At 47.5% G+C, this 11,723-nt stretch overlaps 1 protein-coding gene across 1 annotated transcript in view; it reads right to left on the bottom strand.

Moving 5' to 3' along the window:
* Nucleotides 1-3,228: 3,228 nt before the first annotated feature.
* The window catches only part of col22a1 (collagen, type XXII, alpha 1), a gene marked incomplete at both ends in the record, with an annotated part of 38,965 nt that continues 30,470 nt past the window's right edge, over nt 3,229-11,723 (bottom strand). The window contains 25 exons of the mRNA XM_084455533.1: nt 3,229-3,422; nt 4,013-4,090; nt 4,617-4,799; nt 4,901-4,967; nt 5,079-5,258; nt 5,567-5,611; nt 5,709-5,744; nt 5,936-6,007; nt 6,459-6,512; nt 6,729-6,782; nt 6,873-6,926; nt 7,461-7,505; nt 7,608-7,661; nt 7,771-7,824; nt 7,941-7,994; nt 8,170-8,223; nt 8,411-8,464; nt 8,616-8,669; nt 8,839-8,892; nt 9,179-9,292; nt 9,397-9,432; nt 9,670-9,714; nt 9,966-10,019; nt 10,323-10,400; nt 10,932-10,976. Of these exons, the coding sequence (XP_084311659.1) occupies nt 3,229-3,422; nt 4,013-4,090; nt 4,617-4,799; nt 4,901-4,967; nt 5,079-5,258; nt 5,567-5,611; nt 5,709-5,744; nt 5,936-6,007; nt 6,459-6,512; nt 6,729-6,782; nt 6,873-6,926; nt 7,461-7,505; nt 7,608-7,661; nt 7,771-7,824; nt 7,941-7,994; nt 8,170-8,223; nt 8,411-8,464; nt 8,616-8,669; nt 8,839-8,892; nt 9,179-9,292; nt 9,397-9,432; nt 9,670-9,714; nt 9,966-10,019; nt 10,323-10,400; nt 10,932-10,976 (1,812 nt within the window). The remainder of the gene's footprint in view (nt 3,423-4,012; nt 4,091-4,616; nt 4,800-4,900; nt 4,968-5,078; nt 5,259-5,566; nt 5,612-5,708; nt 5,745-5,935; nt 6,008-6,458; nt 6,513-6,728; nt 6,783-6,872; nt 6,927-7,460; nt 7,506-7,607; nt 7,662-7,770; nt 7,825-7,940; nt 7,995-8,169; nt 8,224-8,410; nt 8,465-8,615; nt 8,670-8,838; nt 8,893-9,178; nt 9,293-9,396; nt 9,433-9,669; nt 9,715-9,965; nt 10,020-10,322; nt 10,401-10,931; nt 10,977-11,723) is intronic.

The raw sequence follows: 11,723 nt of genomic DNA, 5'->3' as shown, positions 1-11,723 counted from the left end.
TCTTGGTTTTTAAAGTATTACAAAGGGTACACATCCATTTATTTTCTTTGTATGCATGTATTGTTTCATTTCTGAAAACTCTTAGCTCCATGTATTGTACAGTGTTCAGCATAAAACAAAATTGTGAATCAATCATTTCCCAAAACACTTTGAGCCATACTATGAATCTCTCTGTCATAAAGAGATACTGTGACTCCACAACAGTAATAGAGTTTGTGTGGCAATTTCACCAGCACCATGCTGTAATATGTGAGATTAGAGAACTCACATTTGTTGGAGGAATTTTCCTGTTTTCCTGTTCTAATAATGTAATAAACTGTCATGAAATATTTCATGAATTGTGTTTATTTTTCTTTTACACACAAGAATTGAATTTTCACAGCGCTGCACCAACAGATACCACACAACACCCTGTAGTACCATGGTACTTTTTTCATCATTACACACAGAAGTCTTTCATGAGTCATATCCCTCAAATACAATACCGTGGGCGATACGCCGTTTCCAGGCACAAACCCAAGCAGCTCGGACGTTTGATGGACTTGTTGGTCCTGGATACAGATGTCCTCATGGTTATCCGCTGTTGCCTGGTTACTGAGACGGAGAGTCAACATCCCGTCCTCTGCTCATCCATTGAGTAAATATGACCTTTAACCAGTCCGGCTGACAGGTCCATCCTCCCAACGGGGTCCCTTTGTTCTAGCAGATCTCATCGTGGCTCTGATTCAGAGCAGAGTAATACCAACACAAAATTGAAATTTGAATTAACGTTGATGAGATCATTTATTCATATGGGGACATATATGCTGGCAGTGCAGATGTGAAACCTGACAAATTGTGGAAATGGACCCTCTGTTCATTTTAATGGGGTTGCAGTTGTCATTGAATTTTTGACATACAGTACAGTAAGCACTCTCATGCAGTCTGACTGACTCATAGAAAGCCTTCTTTAGTGAATACCCCCAAGAACAGCAGCTGCTTGAGGATATTCAGATCAGAGAAGGATAACCTGCCGACCGTAGCCTACTATCCCAATGAGTCATCACACTCACAAAGAAAAGGAAAAAGGGTTTCCTTTTTTATAAAATGGATCCGTTTCAGTCTTTATTACAAAATACAGCACAGTACATGTACCTTTCCAATACTTATAAATATACTGGCCATAAATGTAAACTATTTAGCACTTATTGTGATTAAAAGGTATGGATTACCATGTACCAATAATTCATATTGTATGTTCTGCTGGTTCAGATTGTGAATAATTTAACATAACTTAACAAAAACCTAAATCTGTAACATACAGCTGTTTTGAGTAATCAAATATGTAAAGGACAAAGGAAACAACCAGTAGTAATACTGTAAAAAACCTAAAGAACCAGTTTGCATTTGCTGATCACTGAAATAAAACATCAGACATTGATGACTGTATTGTGCTGGTGGGAGTAATAAGTATTGTCATTTGCACTATAAACTCAAATCAATCTGAACATCAACATACAACCACAAGCGTAAGTAGCATACTACTCTGTATATACATGCGTAAGTAGCATACTACTCTGTATATACATGCGTTGTAGCTGCTACAAGTTATACAGCAATGGATCATTTCATTAAAAAAAGAAATATGTTGTGTGGGTGACTCAGTGAGGAAGATGTCTTTAACGTGTTGTTAGTAGGCATACAGTACTATGGTGGAATCAGGCATTGGAAGTTTGGCAGATCTTAGGTATCCGTTGGCTGCCCTTCGATATGGTGTCTTGAGTTACAGATGGCATAGAGGTTTCTTTATGTGGGTGTTGCCTGTGTTCTAAAAAAAAATGTGTTGTATAATTTGCATAGGGTGCAGAGGGTATTAATATTATTTTTCTTGCTTTTTGAGGATTCTTCCAGGCAGTTCAGTCAGCAGTGAGTTTTGGAGGAGTTTAATTGGACCACCGGGGACACGATGAAGATCCTCCGCTGTTTACCCGCTGACCTGTGAGCTCAGAACGTAAGGAGCATCATCTAAACTTGGCTTGCAGCTGACGAATAAGGAAAAACCACATCTTCCTTTCCACCCAGCCATGAACCAGTCTGACCCGGTTTGTGTGCCATAGGGGGAAGGGGGGTGGTTAACGAGCCAGACAGCAGAACGACGCAGAGGAAGTGGCATGTTGGGGAGAGAGCAGCCTGAAACAAGCAGTTTCTGAGGGATGAGGGATGGAGAACAAAAGGCTGTTGTTTTAGCACTGTCTCCAGACTGTTTACTGCTCCGTCCATGGGAAAGGGACAGGCATCACTAGAGCCAAGCAGTAATGGATGTAAAAACAAGGAAAACAACCTTTTGGTTCCCTCTGGATGAACACATTTGGTTCAAGGTACTCAACAAAAACAGCAAATAAAAGTATAAAATACTTAGAATAAGGTAATCTGTTGCTGTATTATTTTGGGCATTTAGGACTAATCTACACTTTGCCATATAGCCATCATCAAAATGAAAATGAGGGTTCAACATCCTCCAACAGAGATTAAGAAAAGGCTATCATTATCCCTTATAACTGCACTGCTATAAAAGCTTACAAGGGGGGGGGGGGGAGGCAAAAAGTGATTTAACACTCTTGCCACATACTCATTAAAGATCTTTCAGTGGAACTCACTATTGATATTTCAGCTTCTGCCTCACACACAGTTTTCCCAGAGGGCAAGCCCTCCCTTCCATCAATAAGAATACGGTAGATAATTCCCTCAACTGGATAATTACAAGTTGACTCCAAGGGATCTCTCTAGCACTCGATCAATTGTTGAGCCCTGAGTGATGTGCTAAGCTAAATCTACGGCTGGACCTAGTATAGCGGGGTGAGGACTGTGTAAGCTGTGATATTGAAGCTGTCATTACAGCACCATTTGGAGGCAGGAAAAAGCCATTTTCTTAACACGGCTACCACACCAGAGCCCAGCAAGCCTGAGCGCAAACATTAGCTGGACAGAAGGAAGTCAATCTGATCAGAAACTCAATGATAACAGTGAAACACCCACCTCCCCTTCTCCCAAACCCTGTCCAACCCACCCACCCACCCACCAAAACCAAAACAAACAAAGCTGACATCTGACCGGCAGCACATAATTTCTCGAGTCCTCCAAACTACTATTAGCACCTTTAAAAAGGAAAGTTCTTGATTCATACTGACACGTCCGAGTTCATAAATAGCTGGACTTCAAGCTGTCTGTGTCTGTGTGTGTGTCTGTGATTTAAGTCCCCTTGACATTTTTGGTGTGGGGTCTTGATGCCATGCTGGCGTAGAAGGCGCACTGCGAGGGGTCACACTGGCCAGGGGGTCCGGAGGGTCCGGGCTGCCCGTGAGGGCCTGGGTGACCCGGCTCTCCCTGAGATCCGGCCGCCCCCGGCATCCCGTCTTTACCGTAGCCTGGCATACCCGCTGGGCCTGGGGAACACAGACACGCAGAGGCTTTAACTGAAGCCAGACAGAGGACACCGCATCTAGATACAGTAGGCTACCGATGCTTATGGTGCGTTCGTTTATTACTGGGAGGTGGCAAATTGCGACTTGCTACTAGGAATGATTAAATAAAACGCCGCAGGAACTCACACTTCCTCATCGCAAATTCGGATATGTTTCTCAGCCCCCAGTTGCCGGCTGACGTCAATATCATATCATATCATCATCATATCATTCGCTATAGCTCGAATGCACACAGGTCGGAGGTAGGTATTTTTCCACTTGCGACTTGCCACCTCCGACTACAAACGAACGCACCATTAGAAACAGTAAATCATTAAGGGTCTCTAAGCTTGTTGTTAACCCTGAAAATAAAGTGACAACATTTCGAATATTAATTGGATTTTCCCTATAATACTAGAAAGCGCAATTTCTCAGCTTTCAGCAAGTGTTGGAGTGAGGAATTTTTTAGATTTGTTAGATATTTTTTTAATATTATTAAATATTTGTTAGATATTTTTAAAATGTTGCCGGTGACGTGGTCGTATTAAAAGGGTTAATGGGTGAAGCCTTACCGATGGGGCCAGTCAGACCAGGCTCTCCTCTCTGTCCCACTCCAGCTTCTCCTCTCTCTCCTGTGGATCCTTTCTCACCTGACAGGAGCACACGAGAGAAACAACACACACTTATCATCTCCGAGGGCCCACATCAGTGGAGGAGATATCAAACTGGCTGAGACTTAGAGCTGCGCAATGAAATCCATACAGCATTACATCAATCATTCGATTTTCTGATTTTTCTTCACAAGGAAAATATACAGAACAAGACAAGTAATAGATATGTAGAAAATGAAGGAAAGAATCATGTCACAAATGCATTATTCATGTTTTAAATGGATTTAAAATGTCTTTACATTCCCTCCGCCCTCAGGATCACCTCCAGGGGGCAGGGGATGGAGTTGTATTTTCAGCTGTATATTTTTCAGTAAATTGTGTAGATTACCGCAATGTATCGCAATACGTGTTATATCGTATCGCATGTGTATTGTGATACGTATCGTATCGCGACCCATGTATCGTGATATGTATTGTATTGTGAGGTCCTTAAAGGAGGATATAAACGCATTGGAATCCATTGGATTCCCAACCACGGTGGGTGAGTTATTTGTGCGTACTGTACCTTTAGGTCCCATGGGTCCTCTGATGCCCTCTCCTCCGTTCTGGCCAGGCATGCCTGGCTCTCCGGGGGGACCCGATCTGCCAGGATTGCCTTCTTTACCAGACGGGCCTGGAGGTCCTGGACGACCTGCGGTGCTCTTCACATGGGCTGGCTGTATCTGGGCCATGAGGTACGCCATCTTGGCTGCCGTAGGGAACGCGCGCACACAAACGTACTCATGACTATCAAAGCTCCGAAGGGGTTATGTAAAACACAAGACAATGAACGCAGCCACAACGTTTTACCGTCTAATTGTTTTGACAGCTCTTCTTGGATGAGTCGTCTCATTTGTTCCAGTGACACCGACTCCCCCTGTGGGAAAACAGAGACACGGTTGATGAATCCATCCTCACCTTATGTTGTGTGCCATTCAGCAACATCACTATCATTGTTTATTGTCAGACCAGCTGTTCGGGTGCTCACTCTTTGTCCTGGGAGGCCTGGGTTCCCTTGTGATCCCTGCGGCCCTGAGGGTCCCATGTCTCCTGGGGGTCCTGACATGCCCATCATTCCTGTGTGGCCCTTGCGGCCGGGGGCCCCAGGGTTACCGGGCATACCTGGGTCTCCCGTAGTGCCCTTATCTCCCTTGAAACCTGCGTCACCCTGAAAAGGTCACAGTGGCAGTTTAGCTGCCTGGCTTTTTTTGAGACAGCAGCGCCATACAGTTATTTGAATGGACTGATGAAACGTGTACCATCATGGAGGGAGTGTCTCCTCACTGTTCAACACAGTAGTCTTGAGACCAGTGTTACAGTGTTCACAGTGTTTTACTGTCTGTCTGTCTGTCTGTCTGTCTGTCCGTCCGTCTGTCTGTCTGTCTGTCTGTCCGTCTGTCCGTCTGTCCGTCTGTCTGTCTGTCTGTCTGTCTGTCTGTCCGTCTGTCTGTCTGTAGGTTATTGTGTAGTACTTACCCTCTCTCCTTTGACTCCGCGGTCGCCCGCTCTGCCTGTCATCCCCTGTGAAAGAGATGAGGAGATGAGTAGAAAAGGAAGTAATGCACAGGACCTTTTTTTTTTTACTAGGGTCCCAGAACTTTCAAAAACTTAAACATACCTGTTTTCCCTCCGGTCCGATAGGACCAGCTGGACCCTAGACGGAAAGACGGAAGTTATTACGATGAATTCAATAACCAGTCCGACGCTGTCGGAAGTACTCATGACAAAGCGTGAAATTTGATTATGGCTGGAGATCATTCTGAACGGTTAAAGCGAGATACAGAGAGACACTCGAGCGCTTTGATGATAGCGTTCACATCAAAGGAACAAAAAATTCCCACTTACAGACGGTCCTTTTGGCCCGCTAAAGCCTGGTAACCCGGGGTTTCCAGGCTCTCCTTTAGTACCCGGAATGCCCTGTATTAGAGCACAAACATTGGATGCTGATCACATGGCCCACGGTAATCTACTACCGTAGTTGCGTACCAACAGCCACACTCATTAAAGAGGATTGGGTGAGATTAACGCTCAGCCAAAGTTGCTAGGAACATAGCACAGCCTAGATTGAGATCTCACTAAGAATCTTGCGGTGTGGGACATGCCAGCTGTAACAGATTCATATTCATATTTACAAGGGACATAAGGGTCTGATGTCAAGCTGGTTGCGCCAGCCGTAGAGCAGGATTGTCTCTGTGTTTACTGAATACAAATACTGTAGTTCAACTGCACATGTACTGTATGATACTCATGCAGGTGACGGCAAGAAATGTCAAACAAGGTATTCTGATTTTGATTCAGATTCACTCTGTTTCTATAAATGATTATGAAACCAAACAGGGGATTTGGATTTGGATTTGGATTCACTCACTGGATTTCCGGGGGCCCCAGGTTTCCCTGATGGACCTGGTTCACCAGGCTTTCCCTTGATACAGAGAAGAAGGAGTAGAGGTAGAAAGAAGGGGAGAGAAAGAGACAGCAACAGAGAGAGAGAGAGAGATGTGAGTTGCATACTAATACAGTCAGACACTGATGCCAGTTAATATCCCTCACGGCATGTTTGCTTGTCACTGTGCAGTGTCTGCTCCTCCGCGCTAGGCGCAGGGTGAGAGGTTGTCAGCCATGGATGATGACGACTCACCGATTCTCCTCTCGGACCCATCACGCCCTCAGGTCCCGGAGGGCCCTTGTTACCCTTCAGAAACAATCACAGAGCAGATGGTTAACATGTCCCCACACTGAGAGTTAGTTACTAGGCGTTCGCCGGTAATGCGACCTCACTCACGTCTTTCCCAGGCGAGCCCTCCCGACCAGGAACTCCTTGTTTTCCATCTTCCCCCTGTTTGGGCACGTGACATAAACACAGATTACAGAATAATGTAGATGCCACGGGCAAATGGTCTACAGTCCATCGAGGGCAGGGGGGTGGGGGTCAAATCCACCCCAGAACGCTTTGCGGGATGAGAGTGACATGATTCGGACACAGTGTGTGTGATCCTCTCTGTCAGAGAGAGATTTTGGCGGCGACAGTGACGCACTGCAGCGACGGCACCAGAAAGCTGGTCTAATGAGCCGTCTGCAGTCAGGCTGAAGCCTGTGGGTCGTCACGCTAGCCGGTGCCACTCTCAGTCACTCAGTGGCGTCTGTAATGAGCAAATGGTATCAGTTATACTTGTGCAGTGATAGAACTGTTTCCCGAGGGAATGTGTAGAATGAGAGACAGACACGGCACGTGCAACACGATTTTATGAGGTGGGGGGTGGAGTGGGGTGGGGGGGCACGTTGAAAAGAGTGCCGCCGCCGCTTCATCGTGTCTGAATTTGATCCCGAGAGCTTGTCTTTGAGGACGGCGACGCGGTAACGTCTTACTGACCTTTGACCCTGGAGGCCCAGGCTCTCCTCGATGACCCTTGAAGCCCTGTTAGGAAAGACGAGGGGCAGCAGTCAAATCGAGATCGCCGTGCTACGACTCACCGCGCCGAATCAGTACACCGATCACGCCATGATCGTGCTCACTTACAGGAAGTCCTCGGAGTCCAGAGTTGCCTGGCGGTCCGGGTTCACCCTGCTTACCCTGAGATCACAGCAGATTGACACACATCAGTGACGTGAGGACCGCATCATTTCTTTAACTATCTAAAGAGGTCCTATTGGACTCTCCGGTGACCTTGGTATCTACTCACAGGTTCCCCTGGTTCTCCTGGTCTGCCATCCTTGCCCATTTTCCCAGCCTGGCCCTGATGAACAACAACAACAACAACAACAATAGATTACATTTGGCATTCACCATATGTACACAACAGGCTAGGTGTAATCTCTCCGGCTAACTCTATGATCCATATGATTATCTCACCATCAGGCCTGGCAGACCCGGAGGCCCCTGGATGCCTTTGAGACCCTCTTTTCCCTGGTAAACACAAAACACAAACAGGGTCACGGTCTCAGGACCTCGCTGATTAATGCCCACCGCTGCCCATCGTTCCAGCCCGGTTGGCCCACATGCCAAGGGGAGGACGCTTCAGCAACAGTGATGACACATGAGTAATAGGCTGACGGAGGTGCACGGCATTCTGGATGCTGACCTTTTCTCCCGGGGCTCCTGGAAGACCGATGGGCCCCGGCTGACCATCCGCACCCTAGACAGAGAGACAAGGAGAGGTCAGGTGAAACATGAGCAATGATAAGGGATGGCCATTTGAAAAATGCATCAGAGGTGAACATATTCAAAGTGGAAATGTACGACAGCAGAGCCCAGAGCGGGTCATCTCTTGCTCTGCGCGTAATCGTGAGAGATGGTCGCATGCGGTGGCAGCAGGCACTCACAGCTTGGCCCATCATGCCGGCAGCTCCTGGATTCCCAGGGGGTCCTGGGTGTCCCTGTAAACACACACACACACACACACACACACACACGGTATGAAGAGGTGACACTGCACAACACATGGTTGAGAACAATACTAGCATGAACAGCTGTATTGTACAGTATGTACAGTACTGTAGGTCCAGTCATGGCAGACGTATATCCTACCTTTTCCCCTTTGTCTCCAGGTGCCCCGCCAGGTCCTCGGTCACCTTTCCCACCCTGATGGAAGAAACCAATCACATCACCTGACTGCTCTCAACATCTGCTCGACGAGGTCGTGGCGGACAGGAAAGCACGCAATGTTGACAAGCTTCGAGATATTTCGACTCATTAGCGTGGTTGTCGTGAAAGACCAAAGGGGGTGTGTGTGGGGGGGGGTGGGACTGGCCTTGGCTCCGTCCGCTCCTGGGGGTCCCGGGGCGCCGCTGGGCCCAGGCTGGCCCTGCAATGACACAGCAGCTCATCAGTCTCCGCCGGGCTAAAAGGGCTCTGTTCAGACTCCAACACCAGAATATCAAGAGGAGCTCTGCCACCAGCAGGTCCCAGCGGTTCACTACCGCCGGGGAGGCCGTCCTAACGACGCAGGTCCACGAGAGGCCCGGTCTCTGTTACTCAAAGCGGAGCGTGATCGGCATCGGAACCGTCTCACTACTTCTCGGAGGCTATTATCCGAGACACAAATACGCTAATATATTGCGGGTACGTTTACGTAAATGCAGTGTTCTTACTTGGTAGCCATCTTGTCCATTTTTGCCAGGGGGTCCAGTATGTCCTTTCTCTCCGGAGGCTCCTGGTAGCCCAGGGGGTCCGGAGGGTCCGGGTGGGCAGTCAGAGCACACGTCCTGGGGGACACATAGCAACACAGAGGTGGGTGAGAAATCAGCCTTGTGTCGGGACGTGCTATCATACAAGACGGAGGAAACGACAAGAGGCCTGTTGTACTTACCTTCAGATTCAACTGGGAGAGGTCTGCTGCTTTCCCCTAAAAGACATGGCCATGATTATTAAGGTTTTAAGGGATATTCCAAACTCATGATATCATATCATGTCATATCATTTAATAGTATCGTTTGAATAGGACTGTGCTGGGAAATCTTGTCAATGAACAAGGACCCTAGCATGAATCTTGTCAATGAATAGGACCCTAGCATTTGGGCCTGCTGGCTTTGCTGAGGCAGACTGGACGGTACAGTTGTTTCCTACAGCTGGACCCACTTACCGGCTCTCCTTGGGATCCCTTCTCCCCCGGCCTTCCTGGCAAACCCTGCAACCCAGAAGAGAGAGAGGCGTGAATCACTGCTGTCCCCCGGAGGTGCCCTGCTGCTGCTGCTGCGTCTTCACCGTCTCCAAATGATTCACAAAGGAGAGTTTCGACTGCCTGACAGCATACAGTAGGTCAAACTTTACAGTACGTCAGTCAGCCTGATTAGAGATGTCTGCTTGGAGGTCAGCGAAGCAGAGGGGCAGCGGTGACAGACCGACGCCAAAGAGGCCGTGTTTCCCTAGCGTACGTACGTTGTGTCCGGCGGGACCCTGGGGACCGGCAGCACCCGGGGGGCCTCTCTGGCCCTGAATCAGAAAACACACACGATAAAGTCACTTCTCCCAGTGCGGCGCACATTACAGTCCTACAGCATTTATATTGCAGTCATGTTTAGGATAAAGTCATAGGGTAGCGGCGCCAAATTCTACGTCACAATAGTTCTTACCGCAGGTCCACCTAATCCACTGGGTCCTGGGTTTCCCTGCAAAAGTCACAGATGTATCAAATGCAGGACGTTTTGGCCGCACGTTCCTGTGTACGTGCGTGCATGAGTGCATGTATGCACGTGTGTATTATGTGCGTGCGTGTGTGTGAGTGTGTGCCCATACCGGGGGTCCGACTTTGCCCTCTCCCGTAGAACCCCTGTCCCCAGGCAGTCCCTGGAGTCCTTGTGCTCCGGGTTGACCCTAGGAAAAGAGTTAAAGAAAAGGCATCTCCACTTATTTCTACAGTAGACACTGTGGTGCCGTTCCAAAATGAGGTGTGCTTTCAGTGTTCTCACATTCGGCAGGAGCTGCCCATTTTTAGAAAAGAACATGTTTAATTTTTCAATCTCCGTCAAAAGAAATCCAATCTCAAACTGACATGTTTGCATCAGTGTGGGAACTGTGAAGGTGGCCATGGTGTTTGGTTTCACATCACTAATCCAGCAGGGCGTTGCATCGCCTACACGCAGCCCCATCCTCCTCAGAACCCCTCTGTCTTCCACTCTAACGCTGTGGTAATCAGTGTGGCAGTCACAGTGAGCTGGTCGAAGAAATTGCTTATGTTCTTTTCTGCAAAAATTGATTTTTTTTTCTTCCAACCGCTGAAGAAAAATCTTTTTTTTTTCTCCCCTCACTGGCTTGAGACCACCTGTGCATACCGAAGGATCACCTCCAGCAACAAGCTAGAGGTCCCGGTGTTTCTACCCCATCTCCTCCTCCATCTCCACACACCTTCTGTCCAGGAGGTCCTTGAGTTCCTGGTGGCCCAGATTCACCCTGAAACATCGCGAATGACATGACGATTAATCTGAGCCACAGCCAAATCACATCAGATCAAGGTGTAGAACAGGAAATTGCCTCCCATTCTCATCTAAGTTAGCGTGAATTGATATTGTGAAATTCTCGTTCTTTATTAGTCTACGTTCTGTAACAGTGTATGCCTGAGGGCTACAGATTATTGGCCCACACCTGACAGCAGTAAAAATGGAACTGTTATGAACCACACCAACACAACACCTGCATGTAGGCATGCCTGCTGTGGGCTCTGGTGTGGCCCCACAACACTTTAATTTGTTCCATTTAAACAGTGGACTATTGACAGCCATGCCACTGCTAAGCATATTTAGCCATGTTCCTTTTTCAACCACCAACATATGGTGACAGTGCTTTATCAGCACTGTATTAGCACTGTCACCATATGTTGGTGGTTGAAAAAGGAACATGGCTAAATATGCTTAGCACTGGCATGGCTGTCATGTGAGCCTGTATTAACACAGCAAGCCAGCAGACATACTGAGATATGAGTATGGCTGCATTGACTGTAGAGAGCATAGATATATATGTGTGATGCCAATAAACATATCAAACAGTATTGGATACAAGGGTCTTCTTAACTGACTTAACTGCCTGACTGGAAAATGAGCCGACAAACTCATGCTCATATTTCAGCCAGTTAGATGTTGTGTGCTACCTAGTCTAGCTGAGACATACAGGTATGGAGAAAGCACGTTGACATGGTGAGAT

The sequence above is a fragment of the Borostomias antarcticus genome (genome assembly GCF_949987555.1).
Source record: "Borostomias antarcticus genome assembly, chromosome: 21".
In the NCBI taxonomy this organism is placed as follows: Eukaryota; Metazoa; Chordata; class Actinopteri; order Stomiiformes; family Stomiidae; genus Borostomias; species Borostomias antarcticus.
This window is presented reverse-complemented; position numbering and strand designations above follow the sequence as displayed.